Below are 26,846 nucleotides of genomic sequence, written 5' to 3' on the forward strand. Positions count from 1 at the left end.
GTGGGTAAGCATCATCTAAACAGTTGCCAATAAAGAGGGCTCTTTCGACATTAATTACGGATTGCATTGATCTGTCGGTTCGAGCACATAAACAATGGGAGAAATCAAAGGCCACTCAGCAGCTTGATTGAGCGGAAGAGCGAAAATGACTCTTCCTCCTAATGAAGATGGGCAGTTTGCGAAAACGCCAAGGGGCTAGGGTTCGAGGAGGAAAAGAGCACGGCGTGTCCGAAAGGACCGTGTGTACCAGCGCGTCTTTCGCTGCAGTGCGGAAAGGAGTGGTGTACGTGCCTCGAGAGCTTTGAGAAGATTGCTTTTTGCGAAGGGAGGGAACCTGAGTAGGGCGTGCGGTGAGCTCCAATAAAGAAAGGTCACCTCCGCAGCTTCCCAAACTTTAACGAGCCATTTGCAAGTCTTCGCAGGCGAGCGTTTTGTGGAAATGGATGGTTCTAGTACGGTTTCTGTTGACTCCTGTATGTCAGGATGCGGACCCTGGGCCCAGGCTATGGGGATGTTTCCCGCTGAAGAGAACCGATCGAGTGCCCATTACATCTGGGCTGGAACCGTATGAGCAGAATGCACAAGCATCAGATGAGGAATACTTTTTTGAAAACCGGGTTCTTTGCAGTGGCAGATGAGTCACAACGGGCATTATTCCCTCATCCGCCTTTGAAAGATGGGGGAAGACAGACAAGCGCAGGAAGCTAGTATAAGCATTTTCTATCTCTGTATTATTTCGCATTATCGAGTATAATTGTTGTTCAGTGCACAAATGGAGCTATTTCAAGTACCGCGCTCCCCTGTGTAATGATTACATCAATAGCAGCATCCTGCTTTAGAGTTTTGCCACGGCTCTTGTTGGCGGGTGGTGATCGCAGTATAAAGCCTCTCCCCGGTCTATCTGCATCTCTGTCTGTTTCTCCTGTCTCTCAGTGCCTTTCTGTTTCCCCTCTCTTTTTGCACACCGGGCTGTTTTTTCCACCTGCAACTTCCCTTTTTCCTCCGTCTCTGTCTCGTAGCGCGCCGTTTTTGGCTGCCTGCTGGCCCCACACCATCTCCGCCGTTTGTCTTTATCTGGCAGATGTGAAGCAGATAGAATGATCTCGCCAGGTGCGCACAGCCCTCTAACCCGAACTTTGCTGAGGTGGCAGGCTCTCTCCATCACAACATCTTTATCATGTGTGAGATTATACCCGATTTGAGCTGATTTGGGCTCATCGTCATGCGTTGTCCCGCAATAGCAACAAAGTCAAAACAATAGTTTTTTTTTTGCTTTGCAACGTGAATTTCTCATTACGGTACTACTTAGCTACATTTGGACGTGAAACTATTACGGTGTAGTAAGCCGCCTTGTCATAGCTTTCCACTGTCACTGTCACATTATCTCCTCCTTGGGCAACTAGGGCAGCGTAGCTGGTTCATGCAGCATCTACCATGACCTTCCTCAGCGGAAAATCATACCAACGTTAATGGAAGGGAGCCCGCACTGGAACTCATTAATTCCTCATGCCTGGGCTTCAGTGGCGGAGGCTGATGAAAACACAGCCCCTGCGCGGTGGACCGGGAACACCCCTATCGTTGTGGCCATCACACACTCAATCCCAGCAAGACCAAAGGGAGGAAAGTCAAATTTGCTGTGAAATGGCCCAAGTCTCTCAGTGGGGCCCAACAGGCTAAATGGGATTAGGTTCTCTGTGAAGCGCTGCATGGGCCACAAAGTGTGTGGACTGAAAGTTTCCGTCCTCAGTATGCCCACTTTTTCAGTTTCAGTTTAAAAAACATGAAAAAGGACACAGGGATGGCAACTGCTATCAAAAGCCTTCCTGGTTCTCTTTGTAGGTTAGCCATTTAATAGCATGATAAATACGAAATATTTGCTTTTTGTTACAATACTTGAACTGCCAGCGTCATGTATTGTTTCACTTTAATATATCAATAATGAGAAGAAAACAACTGGACTGTAATTTATGGGTCCAAAAGGCTATAGTGACTAAATTTAGGTGATGTAAGTAAGACTCAAGGGTGACAGCCAAGCAAATTAAACTTGCTATGACCACTGAGATATCGGCGGAATTTATTATATAGACTTAATCCTCTAATTGTATAATGCTGTTATGTTATGCTGTACATATTGTATGATTAATCAGTCTGGCACTGCCTGAGTTTCATCATTCTCTTAAGTTTTTTTCCCTTGGAGAGATGATAGTAGGCAAATGGCAGCTTTGACAATTGGGGCATAACTGTCATCTTCAAACAAGCCTTTTGATCAGTTTTGTACATAACAGCCAAGCGACTTTGTGGCGTGTTAATTATGTAAATTCTTCCAAGTGGGCTTCTGAGTGGCTCAGCGACTCGAGGATTTTCGTGCGGCGTTCCGCTCCTTCTCAGAAGAGATGGGAGCTGAGCAACGAACTACGGCACTGTGAGGCACCGCGCCCGTCCCTGAGTAATAGGTGCCAGATGGATTCATTGCTGACCTTCGAAAGGGCCGTCATATTGATTCCTGTTTCTGACAGCTAAAAGGGTGTTTTCTTGGATATAGAGTTCCCCATGGCAGGTGGAGTAAACACAGTGTGCGCTAGTTCAATTCCAGTATGGTGTATGTTCTCCTATTCAGCGGTATAATGAAGAACGTGAAATTGTTTGAGATGTCGGCGCCCTCTCGTCTTCTAGGCAGGAAGCCGAACGGTGACGGGCCCGCGTGGTGCCTGACAAACGCTACCTCGAGGGTCACGTCAAGCTCAACTTGTTTACTCTTTACTGACTGTCAGCAGCAGGATAATAAACGCTGATGTTTCGACGCTTCTGCATGTAGTGGTGTTGGGAGGAACCATCCGAGTTACGTTCCGGCACCTGCTTGCCAACACGCATTACAGAAAGCAGAAATTAGGGCACCCCGAAGAACACATTTATTTATTTGACCTAAAATGGCCTTTGTTGCACTTGCTGTGACTAGTTAAATCAGAAAATGTCATGAAAATTTCATGTGACTTAATTTGACGTAGGCGTAACAAGTGCTGTTCGTTTAATTAATTGTCTATCTTTTCCGGAATACGTCAACTGTTGTTTGTGAGTTTTCCTTTGGAAACTTGTATGGAAATTTCTGCCTGTTCAGGGTAAAATAATTAGGTTGCTTGAATGTTGTTCTGATTCTCTACAGTCCTCTGCATATTAAGACCAGCTGACAGTATAACGATGCCTTAAAATAGAATACAATGGGATTTGAGTAATCACATGCAAAAGGAATAATTTAACAATGTAAGACGGTTGCTTTATGAAACTATTCATAGTGAAAGAAATACATTTCACATAATACAGAACAGTAAAAATGCTTACTCCTGCGCACAGTCTACACATTGTCACAGCAAAACAATGCAAAATGTAAATTGCTCTAAGTAGTGAATAGCTAAGACAACATGGCAATTAATCCAGAAATTGAAGAAGATTGTGTCATATGCAGTGTGGCTCAGGGATCCCTGTTCATTAGCCTTCATCTAGTTCTTTTCATAGTGACGTGGCCTAAAATACCAGGATCATGCATGCGGTACCTACAGCGTTGCCGTCACGGGCCCTGTGCGACGTCCCGAGAGAAAGAAGGACGCACTCAGACGCAGTCAGGCTTGTTAAGGTCGCACAAGTGGTTCGTTCTTTAGCGTCGGGAAGGAAGCCAAGCGTCTCCGAACGAGTCGCACAGTTGGCAGCTCTCTCTCACAGGTTCACTGACATCCGAACAACAAAGAAGAATAACAACAGCGCTCGGCGACACAATCGTTCACCCTTTTGGGTGCTTTCCTGCCACGGTCTTGCGAACGAGCATCCGTGCTCGCTCCAGAGTTGTACCATGCTCGTTTACTGTGTTCTTCGTTAAATGGCATGTTATGGCAATGAAAATGTGCTGGCGGCAGTTTTTTGACATCTTATGTGTTATCATTTGGCCTGTTTGGTTATGGAGAGTATGAATAGTGTGCTGCAGAAAGGACGTGATGATATCATCACAGCTTGGTGCACTTGTTCCGCTTGACTTGTGCCTCTTCTCTTTTTAACTGCCGGCTTTTAATCCTTCTGCCCCTACAAATACTTTACAAACAAAAAAATCCCTAAGGGAGGGTTGGCAGTGTGTCTGAGTATATTGGTGGAGTCCATGGCTGAGAAACTTTAGGTTGTTCATGCAATACGGGAAAGAGGGACTAGAAATTATGGGATGTCCAAACACTGCAAGCTCGCTTAGGATGTGAGCCATATACAAGTTAGGTCATATACAAGTTCAGTTGACAATGAACTTGTACGTGACACCAATACAGGCTAAAGAGCTGTGAAGGCAAGGAAACAGTTGCAGTAATACTAGTAATAACAATAAAGCATAGCAACAATTATTTTAATACACTGAAGAGCTGCGACATGAAACATCAACGCAGCTCAAAGCTGAAAGCATCTCGACATTTCAGAAACAATATTTGTGGAGTGTCCTCAAATGCTGTTGCCACTACATGGATGGGACCAATAAATGGAACGAGCCCTGTCTGTAAATTATTAATTAGGGCGGTGCCGTTCACATCCTTGGGACGGTGCATCCCCCGCTCAATTATTTAGCGCGTGGTAGGACAAGCGATGGAACGTGAAGGACCAGAGATGTCCTTCATGTTGCATGCTTTTATGTACCTAAATGTGTTTGACTTTAAATGCTAATAAGGCACAGTTCTGAGGTTTTTTTTTTCCCCTGAAGCTCTGCAATATTTACAGGCTTGGTGTGACGTTCAGGTTACAGGACCCCAAAGTGCAAGGATTATGGTTAAGTCCCCATATTACATTTGTTTTGGTGTGCAAATAAATCATTGCACGTAATCACACTAAATTGCTCCAGTATAGAGTAGACTTTTTTTCAGAAAAATGAGAGATTGTATGAATGTCAAATGTATGCAATGGAAAAATACGAGTGTGTGACTATACATAAACCGAAATATTCATTCCACTGACTTATTTATAGAACAGTATCAATTTGTTTCTATAGAGCAGCTTTTCCATTCCACTGAACAATGTTAGATTTCTTCTCACCGGTACCTGTATGCCTGAAGGATGTTCATCAGGCCTGAATTCAGGTAGTGTATTTCATTCATTCATTCATTCATTCATTCATTCATTCATTCATTCATTCATTCTTCTACCACACTGCTGTTGATAGAAAATGCAGAGACGTAGCACCCTGGGATAGTGTTTCAACCCCACATGATGAAAAGCGAATGACGCAGATACAATACAATGTAGGCCGAGAGGCCACTGTCAGTAATGATCACATTTCCTGCATCTGTCAAGTGGAAATGATAATGTTCATGGAGACAGGAATGGTCGTTGATTTATAAACCTCTAACAAAGCAGGGGAGAAGTAATTGTCTAATAAAAATATTGCCACGCTGATATCCATCAATTTAGCCTTCACACCAGGTTGACATTTTTTTTTTAAAAAAAGAGAAAATCATTGATTTTAATTTACAGAAGGCAGTGACTTGTTTATTTCATACCAGCCTTTGAATAATTTCCTTAATAGAAAGATTTCCAACTCATAGTTTTTTGAAAAGAATGAAATGGAACACAAATTACATTCTGACCTGTTATCTAAAATAAACTACCTCATTTACAATGTACCTATTCACTTTGTAATGAAAAACAGCAAAATGTTGATAACCTTTTATGGATTAAAGGCAAACTGAACATATCCTGAACAAATTGCATATTGAGACTCGTACACATGGTTGCATTTTTGATTTGTAACCGAAAAAAATGATACCATCTGCGTGATTTGCCTTCGTGATCCGACACATGAACTGTACTGGCAAAGAAAAGAAAATTATTAATAGCATAAAGGTTCTGGCACTGTTAAACCATTAAAGGTTAAAGCTGGAAACGCTAAATGCTAGAGGACATGTGGTTCCGGATAATGTGCGAGCGCTTTGAAATATTTCTGTCTGAGACCGTCTTCCTCAGACATGTGGGTTGATTGACTTTTAAAGCAGCCAAAGTTCTTCATTTATTTTGCGAAGGAAAAAAAATACATGACTTGGCCTTTTGTGCCTTCCTTGGTCATCACCCTAATGATGAGCGCATAGTTATTATGTCTACTGTGTAATATGTGAGAAGAGCGATGCACACTGGGAATACTCTAAGTTGGTTCGTCGATGATGAGCTCAGAGTGCTCTATAATGTCATCCAAGTGCACTGGTTTTAAGAACAGGATAATACCATATAATTAGGGTTATACATGGTAATATGTTGAAGAAGAAAACAAACTACCAGGGGAGCTTGGTTTACCGCACGGAGGAAGGAAGACTTCCGTGTCCATCTAGCGTGCAGTTGTGGGAAAAGAGGATTAGTGTGGACAGCTTTGGAGGAAAGGCTTTAATTCAGTTTGTTGGAGGGTAGCATTTGTGTGACAGCATCCGGAGGAACGTGTGGCAGACTTGAGAGTCCCCCTTCATTTTTATACCACGCACTCGCAGAATCAATAATTTAATCACTTTTAATCCCAGGTTCATCAGTGCTCCTTGGGCAGCGTTGACTTGCATGATGACCGAGGGTCAGTGTTTCCTGAGCTTCTTTTTTGCTTTCGTGTCTAAAAGAAGCAGCAAGGACACGGCGTTACCATCCAACAATGCAACTGTGGTTCTCATCCGGCAGATCTGGCAGTCCATGTCCCAGAATACTGAGTATCCGGTAAGGACAAGTTAATGTGGGCTCTGCTCTAAGGCAGCTGTGGTACTTTTATAATGTGGAACCTCTAGGAACACATCCTGGGACTACCTGGAGCTGTAATACCACAAGTAAATGACATTACGTGACATTAGCAATATAAACCCACACACACACACACACACACACACACACACACTTTCAGACCCTTTGTCCCATACGGGGTCACGGGGAGCCGGAGCCTAACCCGGCAACTCAGGGCATAAGGCTGGATGGGGAGGGGACACACCCAGGACGGGACGCCAATCCATTGCAAGGCACCCCAAGCAGGACTCGAACCCCACACAGCAGGACCTGGTCCAACCCATTGCACTACCGCCCCCCCGCAATATAAACCTTTTAACAGAATAAATGCTTAGCCTTTTTTTCAGACACTCGCGATCAGCGGGAAGTTGACATTATTATTGGGTTGTGTCAAACTGACTGATGGCACATAGCACAGATTTTTTTTGGCAGGTTGTAGAAATCAATTATTTCCTACCTCAATTACTGAGGGAACCTGAGGGCGGAACATCCGTAGTCGTGGGGTTTTTCCACATTTCCCGTATCCTGCTCGGTAACCACGCCGTTGAACCCCAAGCAGCCTTTCAAGAGCCCCGTAGCCTCGGTTGCATGAATAACAAAGCCATACGCATTACCGCGTTACTTTATATTTGTACATGCAGTGCATTCCTCAAGCCGCTGCTTGCCGACTATATATTAAACGCAATTGTTGTGTCAAGCCTCAAGTACCGGGTAGCAGTTATGTCTGCACTGAGGACAGATGCTACTCATTTCTGAAAATGACTGTAATTCTAACACTTTGCAACATTTTCAAACGATCATTTCCGTGCGCTGCTTAAAAATTCTGCGCCAGTCACCCGTCACATTGAGAAAGGTGAAATCCGATTAACTTGGCCTCTTACTGGCTTTTGTCAGATCTGAAGGAGACGCTCCATATTTTGAACCAAAGAGAAAAGCGTTAAAGATACACAAATAAGGGAAGACATATTCCTCAGCTCGAGGGTTTCTGCGTGCCAGTCATGACTTTGCGCCTGGATCTCCACCTAAAGCAGTGACTGAGCAGAATGTAGCCGGAATAGTTTTTGTGCGGAGCAGTACAAACGTCGCGTTTTAACATGTTCATTTTTCTTTCACGTTTTGTCGCGGACTTTGATTTATTTCAGGCAACATCCTGTTTTTAAAAATGATGCATAATCTTCCCAAAAAGCACTGTGGTTTTGTGCAATACTATGGAACATAGAGATGTGTTTTAAACTTGCGGAACCGGTCAAAGTGTCAGTACACTTGCTGGAAAGTACATTTTTGCATCTGTTTTAACAAGTCTGATCAGGAAATGAGCTGACATGTCCTCCCAGCTCTACTGCAACAGTTCTGAGCCATGTAGGACACTGGTGGCCTACTTTAATTTCACTCTCCTGTCCAGTGCTTCCCATGAAGGCATTGCCCAGGTTGCCCAGCTGCACTCAAACCTGCAAAAATCAACAAATTTGTATGCTTGGTCAAATCACAGCTGTCAGACACCTTTTGACAATTGCCGAACTAACAAGTATACAGCTAGCTACTGGTATTCTTCATTTTCTGTTAGCATCTCATGGTTCTGAATAGTAAATACCCAGCCAACAAATAATCAATACAGTTTCTCTGCTGATATTTTATGAGGTAAATATCACAAGAAATTATTTAACTGGGGTATAGAAATATGATCTTGAACGTTGCCAATAAAGCTGAGATATTTCTGTTTCTGTTTCCGAATTGTTCTGCAAAATATTTTATTTCTAGTATCAGTGAGTTTGTGGCCTTAACTGCATAGCGTTAATATATACCGCAGAAGGTTTTTTTGGAAGTTTTTGGACCCGTGCTGGTGTGGTAGTGCAGTGGGTTTGACTGGGTCCTGCTCTCCAGTGAGTCTGGGGTTTGAGTCCTACTTGGGGTGCCTTGCAATGGACGGGTGTCCTATCCTGGGTGTGTCCCCTCCCCCTCCAATCTTGTGCCCTGTGCTGCCGGGCCAGGCTCTGGCTTACTGTGACCCCGCTTGGGCCAAGCAATTTCAGGTGATGTGTGTGAAACTGTGCTGAGCGTACCCCAAAAACAGTTCTTGTGGTCTGGTCATGCTATTTTTTTTTGGTTCGGGCAATAGAAGGTAATATCCTCTCAGCGCTGACAGCAGTAGAAACACTCAAATAATTGTCATACTTTACATGGTATAATGATTTTTTTTTTTCTTTTCTTAAGACACAGTCCTTATGTACTTTCCTGCTTGGCATTTCTGGAAGCAATACATGAAATGAAATCCCACCAAAGGGTACAAAAGAACGGCTGCTGGGTTTTCATTCAGCTATTTTTGATACACATATTGCTGTAGATGTATGTCTGTTATACCTTTTGAAAAGATTCATCTTTAAACTGTGAGGAGCTCTGATTTGAAGGGCAAACCTGAATGCTCCCTTTTCACGGTCTAGCATATGTTGAATACATATGTTTTGCAGCCTCTGAATTCTTGATACATTTTTCTAACGTGTCCTGCACCAACATACCCTCGGGGCTGATAAGAGTTTCCAGGAGGAGGACAGGGACTCGACTGCGGGGTGATTGGCAGCTGATTGGCAGCCTCTTGCTGGAACGCGGAGGAGAATGATCACAGTGCCGCCCCTTCGCAGCAACTGTCCTTCAGTTTGCAAGCCTGTGTCACCTGCCAGCGAGCGTGAAGCGAGCCGTGTCGGAGGCAGATGGAGTCTCCCTTTTCGGATTTCCTACCAGACGTTCTCGAAGACAAGCTCTGCAATGTCCACAGTTATCGGCATTATGGGAAAAGTGTCTGAAATTTGCAATGCATGAAATGACATAACCGTGCAAACAATGAGAGGAGAAGTGTCATTGATCAGTAATTTATGTGAAAGGTCCCCTTTGCCAGGTAAGGAGTGCCAAATGCAATTAGCCCATGGTAGGAAAGTGCAGCCACATGACTGCTCATGGAATTGGCTATAAATTCAGATGAGCATGATTATATGCTGCAAAACATGAAAATATAAAACATAAGACACACCATTAATTTGAGGCTTAATTTATTCATTGTTTCATCATTCAGAGAATGGCAGTGATCAGTAGTGCTACATGAAGCAAACTTGCAGAATACGGAGTACGTGGCGGAGGAATGATGGAGATTTGGAGTAGTATTTAGCATTTCTCATATGTTATGAGAAAACATATACCGACCACATGCCTGTTCATCATGTTCTTGTACTCTATCTTCTGACAGATGTGCAAGTTACATAGAAAAGTACCTGTATAAATGATACATTACCATGTTCAGAATTAAAAAAAATATTTGTCCTTGAGTGTATAAATTCAAGGATGGAAATGTTGGGTATTTCAAGCAAATCACGTCCAAAGGGCAGAATTCAATTTTGTGTCTGGCTGTCCAAAAGAGGAAAGATTTGCACTTTAACAAAGAGCTTTAGAGAGTAACATGTTATGGATGGCTTCCTTCAATTAGATTCCCCTTTCTTTTTTTTTCAGGAGAATTGAAAGCCCACGAGGCAGCCATCAGTGGAAACACTGTGGGCTCAGGGGCCAGGGTAAAAGTCATGTTTCTGCCCACTAGAACTTTTCTTTGCCCCTAAGAGGAAACATCACGTCCTTAGGCTGAGTTGTTTCCGGCTTTCAGTGCCACGTCCTTGTAATGCAGCAGTGTAAGTCAGCTGTGAATGCGGGAAAAGTGGGCTTCAGTCAACCTATTTATATAGAAGCTGACATCCAGACGTGAGCTCCAGAAGTAATTACATGTACAGTTCACATTTATTTACCTCCATCGAACAGTCTGCAGGACATATTCCTATAGAAGTGCACCAACAGAACTGCTCCCAACTATTTACAAGACCTGATCAACCGGTACGCCCCAACCAGACCCCTTCGCTCGTCTACTTCTGCTCGACTGGTGGTCCGGCGCGTGAAAGTTAAAGCACAGAGGTTCTTGGTTCTGGCTCCGTTGTGGTGGAATGACTTCCTCCTCTCACTCAGAACTGCTGAAACTCTGTCTACATTCAAGAAGGGTCTGAGAACTCATCTTTTCCAGGCTCACTTCGCCCAAGATATCTCCAGCTCTTGTATGATGTAAATGTTCATGCACCGTAACTTTATGATCATCCCCAGATAAGCCTTTACGCAGCCGCCACTCCTGCATTGTATCGAAATGTTTGTGTACCTTTAAAAAAAAAATTGTAAGAAGGTGATCAGGATTAGTCTATCCTGAGTTTTGTGCACCTACTCGAGCGATGATCATCGGTGCATAAAGTGGAAGGGAACAAGCTAGATTTACTTAAGAATCACATGTCTGCAACTAAGTCTCTCGTTCTCCTAATGTAATGCACAAATTGTATTTTTTCTGAGATGTACATCACTTTGGAGAAAAGCGTCTGCTAAATGAATAAATGTAAATGTAAATGTAAATTTCATTTTAAGAACATGGGCCAGCAGGTAGCAGAGTTGTTAGAGCTTTCAGAGGTTGCGCACAGGTTGCAGATTCGGATCCCACCTGTTACTGTAGTGCTTACAGCAGAACAAGGTATTTACTCTAAAATTTGCTCCAGTAAAAATTACCAGCTCTATGAATGGAGTAAAGAATTATACACAGCTTAACACTGTAGGATACTTTGGAGAAGAGTGTCAGAAAAAATAAGAATTTCTGTAAATATCCGAGCACAGTTTGCTTTGGACACATGTGAAGGATAAAAATTTTGCCCCAGCAACATCCCGTGCCACAGCCCGGTGTCAACAGGCCACGATTGTCTTCTCGTAGAGGTCAGAAAGGCAGAAATGAGCGCAGCTGCAGTTTGACCACCGTGGAGCGGCATCAAGACTTTCTGACTTCAGAGACCGGACTTGGAGCTGGAAAAAGGGCATCAGATGGACCAATGTTGTATTTACTGGACAGTCTGTGGGCTGGGCTTGATGAGGTTGTTCTTTTTAAGGGCCAGGAGGCACTAGGAAGCCGATTTACAGCTTTAACGCTGAAATAAGCATGATGCAGGAAGAAGAAACACTAGAAAGATTTTGCATGTAGTGGACAAGTCCCCACAAGGTAGTATTTTAAGGTGGCAGACATAAGGACAACAACATTTACCTGTTGTCAGGGGATAGCTTTTTACACAAAGGAATACGGATGAAACGTTCTTCTTTTTTATTCTGTTTGTTGTTTTTGGCAAGAGTTACAGTAGGCAGGTTCAATTTCAGTTTGATGTAGAATGGGTATTGCTGTCTACAAGCCTCTGGGTTCACATTGTGGCCCAGCACCGTCTGTGCCTTTTTTCCATGTGTTTTTGTGGATTCCCCCCCAGGTGCTCTGGTTTTCTCCCACATCTTTTGGGCTGGCAGTATGGATTACTCCGTTCAGCTATGAGCATGTCAGTGTTTTAGAAAGCCTTGCAATGAAGTGCTGCCATGTCGACAGTTTTGACTTCCTTGTGTCATCCTGACCATGACTGGATTACAGTCGCTGGAAATGGATGGATGGATGGATGGATGGATGGGCAGTTTTGAGAGAAGTACCTTTGTTCTGCAGGGTTCTGGTCCTCTACAGTATGCCCCATTGAAGACTTTCCTGTGAAAATGAACTACTCTCTTATTTTATAAAAAACTCAGATTTAGCTGAATGTTGTCCAAGGGTGTACGCAACGCAAGCACATATTCCACAAGAATAAATCACAGGTTAATAAGTCAGAAAGTATTGTGTCATCAAATCAATCTGTGTTTTACACAAGGGAACTGTAATTTAATTATGCAAATACGGCTAGTGGTATTTCAAACAGCTAGAGGGTTAGACATGGTGATAGATGGTACTGTTACTGTATTTTTATTCAGATATGTGTGCCTACTGTACAGTGGAGGTAGGGAGATAGGGGCGCAGCAGTGTATTAGTACTGCACTTATTAACCCTGTTAGTCTGTTAGAGTCTGTTTCATCTTCTTTGAGTCGTGAACTTCATGGCAACGTCACGGCATCTGTGAACTCCCTGATTCTCCTCATGTGTAAGGGGTACAGATTAATAGGTCTTTTGGGTGCCAACCCTTTCCCTTCTCTTCCACATTCCTGTGACAGGGGGGATCTATGAGGCACTTTCCCAACATTCCCCAGCAGAAGACAGACACCAGGATGATGGCTCTCACACCAAGGGCAGTGTCATGCAGCTGGAGAAGCATTAGGGCCTCTTGCTCCAGGTAGAGCTGATAACAAGATGTTCTGGTAATGTGTCGTTTAGGCGACTTCTCTGCTGCATAAGAAATGAGAATGAAATGGACCACACAATCACTCCCGTTTTCTGCATTGGACCTTGAGTTGTAGTCAATACCTTCCAGAAATAACTTTCTCTGCTGCCTCTGAATGTACCGATAAATATAAGCAAGCCATACTTCTTAACTTGATAAGGGGAATAACTGACAATGTCAAATATAAGGCCCTCTTTGTGGTGACTTGTATACATTTTAGATATTATATGAGATAGAAATTAATCATTTAACATGACTGATCACAGCGGACTGATGAACAGATGAGAGAAATATATTTAAAAACACTGTTTTCTGTGCATGGGGGAGCAGGGTGGCGCAGCGGGTGTGGCCGGGTCTCGCTCTCTGGTGCGTCTGGGGTTCGAGTCCTGCTTGGGGTGCCTTGTAACGAACTGGCGTCCTGTCCTGGGTGTGTCCCCTCCCCCTCCGGCCTTGTGCCCTGTGTTGCCGGGTTAGGCTCCGGTTCACCGCGACCGCCGCTTGGAATGAGTGGTTTCAGACAGTGTGTGTGTTTTCTGTGCATAGCTTTTGCTTTCAAAGTTTACAGTTGCAAATTCCCATCTTTTCTCTTACATGTAGCTGGGCAAAATACGTTGGATACAATACAAAAATGCACACACACTGTCTGAACTGCTTGTCCTTTATGGGGTCATGGGGAGCCGGAGCCTAACCCAGCAAACACAGGGCATAAGGCTGGAGGGGACACACCCAGGACAGGACACTAGTCCATCACAAGGCACCCCAAGCAGGACTTGAACCCCCGACCCACCGGAGAGCAGGACCCGGTCCAACCCACTGCACCATCGCTCTCCCAACACAAAAATGTTTTTGAATAAATGAAAATACAGTACCATTTCCCACTGTGCAGACAAGCTCTAAATGAAGACAGGATTATATATATACTAGCATTCAAGTGCTTGTACTTTTAAATTCTACCTGTAATGTGGGTGGATCGGCCTATCTGCGTTCATCTCCCCCTCATACCCCCTGGAGACTCTGTCTCTCAGCGGCCTCTTTCCATACAACTGCAATCTTCAGTCCAGAAACCTCAGAAAATAACAATGCTTATACATACATTTTAAACATTTATATTTTTTAGTCCTGAGTAAATTGTCGGCAAAGTTTTCCCGTTGCTCGTCCGTTTGATTTCGGAGCTCGGCTCCTGTCATATGCTTTATTACAAGTTGCAATCTATCATAGTTACCGTGGCAACTGCCGTGTCAGGGTTTCTGCCTGTGGCGAGACAGATAAAGAAGGAGAAAGTGCCGGAGCCCGAGCCAGCGCCTGTCCCTTTGTAAGAGGTTTGGCGGCTGACTGGCGATCGACGCCGGCGGGAGGGCGAGGAGGGCGTCGCAGGCCGTGCACTCCGCAGGGACGGCTCCTATCGGACTGCAGCCGCACAAAGCCCTGGCTTGAAGCTACGCCGCTGTTTGTCAATGACAGTCTAGCTGTGCCAGACGTTTGGTAACATTTCGGCACTTCATTTCATAATTATGCAAATGTAGCCATTATGGAGTGGCACAGATCAACATTTCCCTTAATCACTGGTGCTACTGGTCACTGATGTGTGGGTCCAGAGTTGGAGTAGCAGTACATTGTTACGGGACTGAAGACCAGTTATCTATCTATCTATCACTTATAATGTAATATAATAAAATATAATGTAATAAAATTTTTTTAAATGGTGCAGAAAGGTTAAAGCTGATAACAGCTGTATTAACACTAGCATAGCAACAGCAACCACTGGCCGTCTCGGCCCGACGGGAAGGCAAAACCGACTCCCGGTGCCCACCTGCACTCAACTGTCTCATCACTGATCTTGTATTTAATGACTTCTTTCAGTAGGGCGATTGTCTGATGACCTGGAGCTCATGCTCTAGAACCCTGGCCATGAGAAGCCAAGTTTAATGACCTGCATCCTCCTTCCGGATCACAGAAGTCCCATCCTTTAAAGTAAACCAGTTTATTCGAATGTTACCTTCCGTTTGCACCTCGTCCTGTCCACCAGAACCGGGGATTTGCCACAGGTTGCATTCGCAGCTTTGCGGCCTGGTGATTTTTCCGTGCTGTGCCGTGTTCCTCCGAACAGATGAGAGCCAGCGTTTGGCACCGAGCGGCTGTACAAAGGTCACTGGTTTCTGGGTCCGATCACATCCGGTGTATCTGAAGCCAGAAGTCAAGCGCTAGGGTTAAAACGACACTTGTTACACTGTCTGCTTGCAGCAGGAGCCGGTCGCCGAGCTGTTAGCAGCATGCAAAGGTTACTTTGATTCCCGGCGCCCAGTTGCATCCTCCGGGCAGTGCTGCAGAAAGGCCACTGCCTGTTATGTTTCAGGGGAGAATCCACTTACCGATGGCCCAAACTGTCTCTAAATGCATTTTCATGGAGAACGTTGAGTGCGTCCTGCTGTTCCCACTGTTCATTTGCCATTTTGTCACTGTAATCCTTTGTTTTTCAGCTGATGCGAATGAATTGCTGATGTGAAATCAGGCCACTGAGAACTTCATTTGCAGTTAATTGCCCCAAAATTTATCATGACGGGGGCTGCGGAGCAAGTATTGGCTGGAAGACAAAGCCAGGCTGCCAAAAAGAGCCTGTACGCAAACACACGCGCGCACACACACACACGCACACTCGCGCACACACGGAGACTAGTGCATGCTCTCATAGTGGGTGATGAAAAGCATAAACAGCAGGGCACACATAGCATGAATAACGCCTTCAGTAGGCGTGCGATGCGCTCGCCGCTCGACTCATCATTAAGATGCGATATGATGAGCTTGCAGGGCCGTGGCAGGAGTCCTCGGTGACTGAGTCGGGGGTAATTGTTTGTGTGCCTCTGGCAGATGTTTTGTGCACACTTGGCAGCAGGATACTGCTAATGTGTTTGAAGGAACCAATTCCAAGGCAGAAGAAGCGAGGACGTCTCCGTGGCAGAGCAAAGGCGGGCGGACACGAGAAAAACAGGAGCGAAAAGCAGGAAAGAAATCTGATCTATGGACGGCGGCCAAGACCGCAAAGCGAGCGCAGTGTGGACGGGGTGTTAGGTGCTTGATCTGTCCGCCACCCCAGAAGTGGTGTCGTTGGTACAGAGCTGCTCATAACACATGTCAGCGTCTGTTTGTGGGCTCGGTGATGCAGGGAGTGTGACAAATCGACCGCAGAGCGGCAAGGGATGTGTTCATCTGTGGAGACGGCCCAAGGAGCTCTTTAATCTGAGGGCCCCGTTCCAGCGGTAATAGGTTTTTCTTGCAGTTCCCTGATGGTGCCGGGCACATTTTCCTGGCGTAGTCCTAGCCGGCGCGTTCCATTAGGGAGTGCGCCCGGTGCCGCTGGCTACATTACCGTCCGCCAACGGACATCTGCATGGTGCGTGATGATGGAGCCTCCCCCACATGGGTGGCGTTTCCTGGACACAGAGCACCGTGTTCCAAAGTGCACTTACTGATGACTGGGTTGGAGCGCAAAGAAAAGTTAGAGGCCTACGATGATGCTACCGTTATGCTTCAAATACATCCTACATGTTTCTTCAACCGTGTGGAGATGCAAATGTGTTATTTTGCGTCCTCTTGTCACACAGACACAGCAAAGTAGACGAGAAGTGAGAGCCAGCTTGTTAATAAGGCTTTTCTCATTTTGCTCTGCTTATATTCCCTGCAAACTAAACTGAAATGTGAATATCTGCACTTTAAGTTTTTCTCCGCCCAAGTTTTGTCTTATTTTTCACTCTTTAGCTCTCCTGTCCAGCAAGCCTCGTGTCTTCCAAACGTTTTTCTAATAAAATACATAGGTGTCACAATCATGACGATTTAATAGGCACCCTTTTTCCTTTTCATTTGGGTGTCGAGAAAACATGTCTGTTAATAAAATAGATCCGGCACAGAATGTGAACCTTTCCTGTAAAATAAACAGCCAAGAGGGATGCACTTGTCATTAATCTTAGCCACTATTATTTATTTTTCTAACATGAGCATTAATCATATCACCTTGTTGGCCAGATTTCATTTATTTAGTGGTATTTGGAGATTTTGACTGCATCTCAGTGGACATCTGCAATGCACCATGGAAAATGCATAACCTGCATCACTACCTTCCAGCACTAATCCACACCACCCATCATTCTCTTGTTATGTCACCGCATGCAAATTGCTTCCTTCGATATGCAAAGATGTAACTGGGAATATGGAAGCGTTTTGCCTAAGGGGAGTGGATGGCATATGCAAACATATGGGTATCCATAAAAACTGTGCCATAACCTCACAAATACCACGTGAACTCGGGGTGAAACCCGCGTTAAAATGTCCTGATCTGGCATGCAACCAGTTGAAAACCTTCAAGAACCCTCTGTGAGACCTGTGCAAAAGTTTTACTTATCCCAGATGAATCCCATGTGAAGTTCGTGTAAAATTTGCCAGATGCCACATGAAGCACGCATAGATTCCGCCAAAATCCCACGTGCAAAAGCTGCACGAGGCCTGCGTGCGAGCATTCAAAACACCTTGTTGTTCGTTGGAGTGGATGCTGCAGAAAACAGGGTAGAGTAGTAAGGCGGAGTGAGGGGGCCGTTCCTAGGTGACAGAGCCCTGGGGGGGACGGAGGTGGAGAAGCACCGCTGAGATGAGAGGGACAGAATTTCCATGAGGACCCCCATAGGGGCTGGCTGCTCTGAGAGCCCACAGGGTGACATCTTGTGGATCACTGGAAATCTCAAGAGACAGCCTCACCTCGCGCCGACAAACTCGGCAGAACACGGCCGCATTTTTCAGTTCCGAAATTTTGCCCACGTAGAACTCCGAGAAGGTTCCCCCTTCTGTCCCATATACACCAGTCTACTGTTTACGGTTCTGTGCTTTTAGACAGAGCCACACCGTCACCAACAAGCAGCAGTGCCATTATCCTGAAGGGCTGGATTCAATTGCTCCATTAATCCATTTTGTTTAGAGCAATGACATTTGCATGAATTTGCACAGTACAAAATAATGATTCTGTTACAAGCAAATAGTCCATAGCATGAGCAATAGTGCAGCCTAATCATGACATAAAATTTAGACTTGGAATTAATTACCCTCTTTTAACCAAGCATGACAGTAGTGACAATTTAAGGGAAATAACTAAAGTGCATAAACTTTAAACTCCGCAGAGCTTTTCTCGTAATAATGGAGACGGTAATGGCGAGGGGCTACCAGGTCCGACTGCCACGCAGAGCAGCTGGCAGCGTTGGAGATGTTGCTATGGCACCACAGGAGCAAGTAATCATTGCGTGTCTCAGACCAGCGACCCAGACACACCACGTAACAAACCTAACTACCGCCAATCGTTACCTTAAAACACACCCATCATCTCACGGAAGTCACCCATTGCATGTCAGTCGGCGATAACAAAGAAAGGAAGGAAAAGGGAGATTTGTTCTTATCTTCATTTTGAGGAACGACTCCTCCTGAACGCCCCTCAGCCTGTTGTCTGGATTGGGTGACAGAAATCATTCGAGAAGCAATCGCCTGTCGCCGCATTGACCCGGCAACGTATCGACCTTTGAGGAAAGAGCGGAGATAGATAAGTAGATAGAGGAACAGATGTATGGGCTCGGGCCAATGAGAATAGATTAGAGGGCAGGATTGATGGAAACCGCCTATTGCGGAGCTGAAGGGTCTTTGAAGGAGGTGGTCTCCCGCTCTAGTAAGGAGATGCCCTGTCCTATCTGGCTGATGCAGATGGGAGCTTTTTGTCAGCGATGGCACGGTTGTCTCTAATCCCCCCCCACCCCCCGCCGGTACCCACACCCATCAATCCTCCCTGCAGATGTAAGCCAACGCCGGCAGCAGGGGAGCATAAAAAGACGACCGCAGAGTCCTTTCCAGACACATTGTGTGTAGGGGTGGTGGGGATCGTAGACAGGCTCTTCATAGCAGGAACCGCCTTATCTATCTGTCTTGCCCGCCAGCACGGCGGAGACCTGCCATCGCGGGGCCGGCTGACAGTGAGCGACAGACGAAGGAGAGGGAGTACCTTGAGAGGCCTGCGTGACTTCCCTCTTGTTAGTATATGTCAGGTAAACAAGCTTTGTGCTTTTCCCGTGCTGTTACAATAACACTCACGCGTGCGAAGGCTACAGGATGGGTTGGTGCCACTTCTTGGTCCACCTGGAGAGATGTTCCCATGGACACTGCAGGGTGTAATGCAGCTCGTTTTATGATCTGTCAGCACTTAATTAATGCGTTTTCACTTTCATCTGCTGACCTTCATGAGCACTTGTCATAGCATCGCACCTTCTCCTCCAGTTTGATTAGCTCTGTGCCGTAAGAGATTAAGTTCTTCTGCCTCGGAAGATTCAATCTAAATGCCAATCAGCATGGGCGGCAGAGAACAATGTCTCTCACCTGCACTTTTACATTGCACTCTCATGCAAACATGGAGCACCATTTTTAAAATCCATTTTCTTTTCGAATGCAAGTAGATTATGAAGCTAGGCTGTTATACTATTGCACACCAGCGAAAAGAGCTGTGCCTCCCTTTGAGTAATATATGCAATGACAAGAAAATATATTCTGTTTAATGCATTTGAATTTGAGTGAGGAAAAGCCAATGATATGCAGCATTCCGATAAACATATCCTATGAAGTTTGCACGGTAAAAATTCTGGACTCGACTTGGCGGAATAATGCGTTTTTTTTTTTTTTTTTTTTTTTTTGCTGTAACATTCCAGGGCCATTTGTCTGTGATTTGACGCTAAAATGATATCTGACAGTTCAATCAGTGCCAAGTTAGTGCGGCATAGGTATAAGTGAAAGCTGGAGATGCACAGCATATTCAAGCATTTATGGTTCAAACCTGGCTTAGTTAATGACTGCGTTATGGAATTTGTCCCCGAGCAACAACATTTATTCAGTTTGTGTTTTGAATACTCTTGTATTTTCCTGGCTTTTTTTTGCCAAGTTTGCCCCATAAGCATCTTGAGAACTTTGAGACAGCAGACAAGGTACTTCTGGGTGCCCAGTACAATCTTCTGCATGGAAAGGGCTGAAACCACAGCTACAAGAATGCGGTGGTTGGCACAGTAGGAGGTGCAGGGTGGGAAGCCAGGGGGAATTCAGCCTCTCCTGGATTCCCCCCCGCTGCTTTCCCACAGGAGCCAAACGACAAAGTGCTCCCCGCCCATTGACCCTGCACCTAGGCTGAAACATGCTGACATGTTTGTAATCAGATTACACCGGTGGTGGGAGCCTTAGGGTGTCGTGATATCCTCCACTTTTCTGAGTGCAGCACACAATGCATTATTCTGAGGGGTCTTTAGGGCGGTTCACAGAAAAAAAGATGGCATTAATATGGAAATGGATTAGTCATATTGTTTCCTTCCCAGTGTTTTGAATTAAACATGTAATAGAATAGAAATGGAGGAGACAATTTCAGGCATTTTGGAAAGAGGAAAAAAACTATAAAGATTTATTACAATCCTGGTTTTCTTGTTTCCTGCAAGGATTTATCATTTTAAGCCATATAAAATCTCAATATATTCATGAAAAGGAGTGATTTTAAAAGAGAAATATACAGACTATTTTGCAGTTGCCAGAATGCAGAAATTACTTACTTTTGAAAATGTCAGAAAACAACCACCGAGCAAGAAAGGGCATCAATTTTCAGTAATTTCCAATTAAGATAATATGTTTCATGCCTCATCAGCATGATGAAGACCTATTAAGTCTAATAAAATGAATGCTTCAGTTTCATTAATTAACCCTCACTACGCATATTTTACAATTTCATATACCAGCAGAAAGGACATGATTGGAGATACTGTAGAAATATTCATAAAAGCATGGAATTTGAAATAAATAAATAAATAAATAAATAAATGTGCCCATCCATCACTAGAATGTTAAATGAAGTACACCCGAACGGCTGATGTAAAATCCACGAAGCAGCAGAACTGAAGACCTGTGTCAGAAGCCTGAACGTACGTGGGAATAGATGGCTCTACAGTGTGGCTTTTGGAGCTGTTTTTGGAGAGTATAAGTGATTCCATCAGGCACACAGTGTGAGTGTCAACGCTGAGAGCTCAGGGGCGACCTGGTCCCACCACTCTCCTTCAGCAATACCCTGAGCTCCAGGTCCTCGGGCCACCTCCACTCCCCCTGCGCTACTCCGGTGACAGGGTGGCAATCACTGTCTTCATGGCGCCTGTCTGAAATAAAAGGAGCCTGTATGAGGAGACTCTCACCGGGAGGAGAGTCGACGGGTTGCCATGTGGCCGGGCTAATGAGAGGGCGGGGATCACAGCTGGCACAACACGCCGACAGGCTTGACACGCGCTCAAGTGCCTGCGACCGGCCCCGGCAGACCGGAAACCCTTCCCTGCAGCCGCTTTCCTCCGAGCGAGGGATTTTGATTTCGACTCAGTGAAATCCCTGTGTAGTCTGCAGCACACGAGCCATGCGATTCCAAGTCGTAAAAACCAACCCAGAAAGTTCTGGATTACATCTCAGTGTCGATGACTTTCGGCAAACTTTTGCTACCGCCTTTGAAGGCACAGGTTGTCACCTAATCACGATTCATGGGTTTTGTTACCCGGTCTGAACTTGTCAGCTTTTTATGCTCATGCTGGCATTATGACTTCTGCCTTAGTAGTGTTTACTGTATACTGGAAGGAAATTTTCTTATATTTCTTATTTATATTTCATTTATAGCTCATGTCAAGAAGCGGTCCTGTTGCCTTTCTGCTATGGGGGCTACACTAATCAGGAGTAACTGCGATTGCTCTTTCATGCAGCCAGTTTGAATATTTTGCCCACCTTTTCATCTGTCTATCTTCTTAATCAGCACCATTAACAGCAATAAGCTGAGCGCCCTTCACAGTGATGGGGCTCGTGCTTTTCCATTTGAGTGGTGGAACTGACATCTCCAGGCCCTGTACTCAAAAAAAAAAAAAAAAAAAAAAATTCTGTCATTTATTATGTAACATGCTCTCAGCTCGGCCTCTCTCTTCCACAGAATCCCGTCAACAGGCCAGGAAAAACTTTGGCGAATGGTGTCATTGTTCCACGCAGTTATGGTCTGAAAAAGGGAAAAATTGCTGAAGGGCTTGGATTATAGGCTTCTACAGGCCATATTTTGCACTGGGCAATTTCACTCCCGGGCATTTGTCACCATCACTTCGGTGTGCCCTGGCAATTTTATTCAGACAAGGAAATTGGCTGCCAACAGATTTAGCAATATTACGGAGTCAAGGCCCATTTTTCAAAACACCAATTAGGAGGAGCCTGCCCATCGATCAAGAGACCTTTTATATACTGCGTGACACAAATGAATGCGGGATGCTCTGCGGCACAATAAACCAAGGGGGCCACAGATCAAACCCATCTCGCTTGGTAACAGCTGGCCCTTCCGTTGAGTGGCAAAGTTAGCTTCTGGACGTCTATGGTAATTAGAGAAGCAATCTTACATGTTGGCCACACAACATGCCCATCACAATTGCTAAGCGTTCACTAATCCCCATTGTGACAGGAGCCACAGCTTGGTTTTGCATACTCATGAGCAACTTGGATTTTTTGTTTTTTTTGCTGATTTTCATTCATCTCTTGAAATCTTTTGGTGACGGCGAATAACATCATGACTGCTGTCTTTACCAGCAGAATGTTATAGATTTAAATCCTACTTCCTGTTGTAGTAACCTTGAGCACTTTAGTTACCCTGAATTTCTCAAATGAAAGGTACCCATTCATATAAATCTGTAAATAATTGAATGCAGTTTTATAGTGTAAGCTGCTTTGGAAAAAAGTGTCAGTTGAATGAATAAATGTAAATAAATGAGTATGTACTGTATCACAGCATTCTATATATTTGCAAATGGTACTTGGTCACATCTTATAAAGAAGTAAACGCTGATATGATTTTAAATAATTGAATATTTTATTTCCGATGCAGCTGACTTCATTCTGCTGTCTGAATGAAGCAAGAGGTCCTTGTAGTAACGACAAAATAATTTACATAGCAAAACAGTGCAAAACACTCATTTCTCACAGTTTTTTAACGTGGAACTTGTACTGCAAGGCAAGCTGCTGTGACTGTCAATAAGGAGGTGACGGCTCCACTTACAGTAATTATAAGGAGTAAAACAACATTATGGGTATCACGGAGTGGCAAGTCTAATTACCTTCAATTATGCTGCAGATAATAAAAAGCCAGTAATAGCTGGTTGGATATAAAGTCTGCAATCTGTAGTCCCCATATAAAAATGAATTCCGAGGGGAAGAATTATCAAGCCTTTGGACTTGTGAAAAATTTGCACCTCTGTTTTTTTTCAAAGGATTGGGCAGTGAAAGAAGAAAGGCATTAAAGTCATATGCAAAAATTTTATTTCAGTTATTGTATAAGTTATACACAAGAAGTTAAGCAAGTTGTATTTTTTAAAAAAGAAATAACAACTGGAGCAATTACCTTCCAAGCTGAAAGTTCCCACTTCTGGCGCTGCTCCTGTTGTAGTCCCCTTGAGTAAAGCACTTGTCTCAGATTGTTCCAGTAAGAATGACCTACTGTATCTACAAAATAATTGTTGCACACCTCTAAAATTGGAAGTTTCCTCGGACAGCACACACACAGTCTGAAACCGCTTGCCCCAAATGAGGTCGTGGCAAGCCGGAGTCTAATCCGGCAACACAGGACGCAGGAGAGGGGACACAGCCAGGACAGGACACCAGTCTGCCGCAGGGCACCCTTCGCGGGACTTGAACCCCAGACCCACCGGAGAGTGAGACCCAGCCAAGCCTGCTGCTCCACCACCCCCTTCTTTAACAACAGCAAATCAATAATAATTTCTATCTAGACACAACTGATTCCATCATATCCTTAATGCAGTAAAAGCACTACACAATAATTAAAATTAAAACAACAGACTGAAATCATAAACAAAATGAAAATTCTTAATTCTCTTTCCTGGGTGACTAAAAATCACAGCAGAATTTGTATTTTACTTTTGTGAAAGTATAAATATGCTGTGAATGTAAATATTTCACTCACTAAAAAAAACTAATCAACTTAACAGATATCACCCTTTGGTAAGAGATTGTGGCTCCTAGTGCCATGGGTTTTGATGGGGAAAAGAAGGACGCAGAATGAGCACTCAACCCATACACCTTATTAGAAAACCCTGTTTTCTCCAGGACCTGGATCTCAAGCCATCCTTTCAAGCCTGCTTAAAACTCCCAGGCTTTCTCCCTATACTCTCACAAACAAGGTCACCCCATCATTTCCCCCAGAAGTGCACCAAATGGTTGCAGACTTACATTCCACATTTTTCCCACAATGCAACTATTTACAATAAGCGCATTCCCTGCTCAAACACCAGCAACATGGGTTGTTACAGTATTTTTTCTAATTTTTACTGATACTTCTTAGTTGTGATTTCTATTTAAAAGCTCATCAATCAACAAATGTTGACATCGTTTGCATATATAAAACGGAGGGTGATCTAGTAATGGTTTATTCTTTTACAAATGGTACTTGAAGCAGTCAGCATAATGGGTATTCTCTTTTCCTTCGAGCAATAATTTACATTCATTTTACAATATCTGATGTAGAGAATACAAATACAATTCCACTATTACTGTGAAAGCCACTTACGTCGTCATATTTCCTTTCTGCATACACAAACTCTAATATGACTTCTAAATACAATATGTGCCACAAATCCGCAAACACAGCTAAACGTTTTCTTATCATTTCTGTATTTATTGATCAGAATCAGAATCAGAAGAGCTTTATTGGCCAAGTATGCGGACGCACACAAGGAATTTGCAGTGGTTCTAGGCGGCTCCAGTATTTACAGACAAGCAAACAGCTGACACAGAATTACAGAATAAATAAAAAACATATTTACAGAGTATACGAATGCGAGAGTATGAATAGTACCGTAAAAACTAAAAAAGTAAATAAATAAGAATTAATTATTATAAGAATACAGGTAACCGGTGAATAAATACTGGTTAAGAAATATTGATAAAAGTTTAGGTTAATAATTACAGGCTTGTTAGGTTAAGGTTCATAAATAATAATAATTGATTAATAAACGTTATAAGAATGATAAAAATGATAAGAATTAAAACATCATCTTAAAATTGAAATTGAGTCATGCTTGTGTTTCATCACAGCCGCTCTGTCATGACCAAAAAAGTAAATTGAACGTCTGCTATGTTTCGTAGAGCCACAGAAACATATAAGTGGGGAAAAGATCTTTGCGATTCCATTAAACTTCCCCTTTCCTTACGTGTGGGTGCAGTTAATTTCATTTCATCCCTGTCACTTTCAGTCACGCACTAATCACGTCTCTGCGAAAGGCAACTGTAATCCCTTCTTATGCATGAATCCTTAAGTACACTTCAGGCACTTCAAATGCCAGCATAATTGATTGTGTTAGAAATCTTCCTTGGCACTGGAATTGTCACAGAACCTCTTGCTAACAACCCCTTGTGCAAATCCTGCCCTCTTATTATGACGTGGTAGAGTTGGCCTTCCTCGTTTCTCAGCCGGTGACCCCGGTTGCACTTTGCGCAGCGCTCTGTCTAACTGCTGCCCCCTCGTCGTGTCTTGCAGGCGGGCCCTCGAGGTGGTCGTCCCCTCACTGCGACTGCTGCTGCAAGAGCCACAAGGGAGACCGCGAGGGTGAGAGCGGCACTTCCTTCAACGAGCTGTCCAGCTCCAGCTCGGAGAGCCAGTCGGAGGCCAGCTCGCCCCAGGGCACGGTCATCTGCGGCCCCGTGAGCCGCCAGTGCAACATTCAGACTTTGGACCGACCGCCGAAGAAGGGCCCCGTGCAGCTGCTGCAGCAGTCCGAGCTGCGCAGGAAGAGCGACCTGCTGCGCACGCTTACGGCCGGCTCCCGGGACACGGGCGGCAGCGGAGGCGGCAAGAAGAAGCCCCCCAAGGAAAAGATGACCATCGAGGAGGAGCTGGAGAAGTGCATCCAGGACTTCCGCCGCATCAAAATCCCCGAGCGGTTCCCCGAGAGGAAGAACAAATGGCAGTCGGAGCTCCTGCGCAAGTATCACCTCTGAATGGACACGGCGGCTGTTGCCCGCGAACACAAACTCCGAGACTATCCTGAGAGCACAAAGCTGTGAGCAGTCAGCTGCGCGAACACGTTGTGCGCTGCGGACGCTCGCGCTCCCCTTCTTAGCACACGCACCTGCGCGAATGGCGGAACGCTCACCTGAGTAACGATGTTTTTGTTCACGGTTAGATCAGCCCTCACAGGGTGCCACGCGGAAGCACAATTTTGGAGCTTTTGGACTCGTTGGCTTTCTAAAACACAATATATACCGTATGTGTGTACGTGTGCGATGTGTGCGTATCACTAAAGGGCACAAGGTATGCGTGTGAGTTTACACGGAGGCCACATGACGTCATAAGCTGCGGGCGTCGCTGCGGTTTGGATTTTCCCTCTTACTCCCGTCCCGTCTCCCCTTCCCTCCGCCGCATGTCAAGTAGCAACGAGAAAAAGCCGACTATTCGGGTGAGGGGGAGGTCAGAGATAAATGTGTATCCCAAGTTTATAGATATTCTGTCTTGCTCATCACGCAGTCTAAAAATATACGCCGCTTGTGTGAACTTGATAGCTCGCTCGTACTCACCATTTTGCGGTGGTACGCCGGAAGAATCGCGTGTTTTTCGGTTTTTGTCGCTCCAGCTCATCGGCGCACGTCCACGGCGGTGGGGCCCGCTGCAAACTCGGCTCTCGGCCCAGTGGTCTTTCTGCGACAGGGTAATTATCCCCATGTGAAAAAATAATTACAAACCCATTTGGTCGCATTAAACAAAATGTTGCCTCTGTGCTG

The 26,846-nt window shown here is 44.7% G+C and overlaps 1 protein-coding gene across 1 annotated transcript in view; it reads left to right on the plus strand.

Annotated features, from left to right (window-relative positions):
* Positions 1–26,066, plus strand: part of kctd16a (potassium channel tetramerization domain containing 16a) — a 50,040-nt gene extending 23,974 nt beyond the window's left edge. Inside the window, exon 2 of the mRNA XM_018756380.2 lies at positions 25,606–26,066. Within this exon, the coding sequence (XP_018611896.2) occupies positions 25,606–26,066 (461 nt within the window). The remainder of the gene's footprint in view (positions 1–25,605) is intronic.
* Positions 26,067–26,846: the final 780 nt, after the last annotated feature.

This window comes from Scleropages formosus, chromosome 13 (assembly GCF_900964775.1).
Source record: "Scleropages formosus chromosome 13, fSclFor1.1, whole genome shotgun sequence".
Taxonomy (NCBI): Eukaryota; Metazoa; Chordata; class Actinopteri; order Osteoglossiformes; family Osteoglossidae; genus Scleropages; species Scleropages formosus.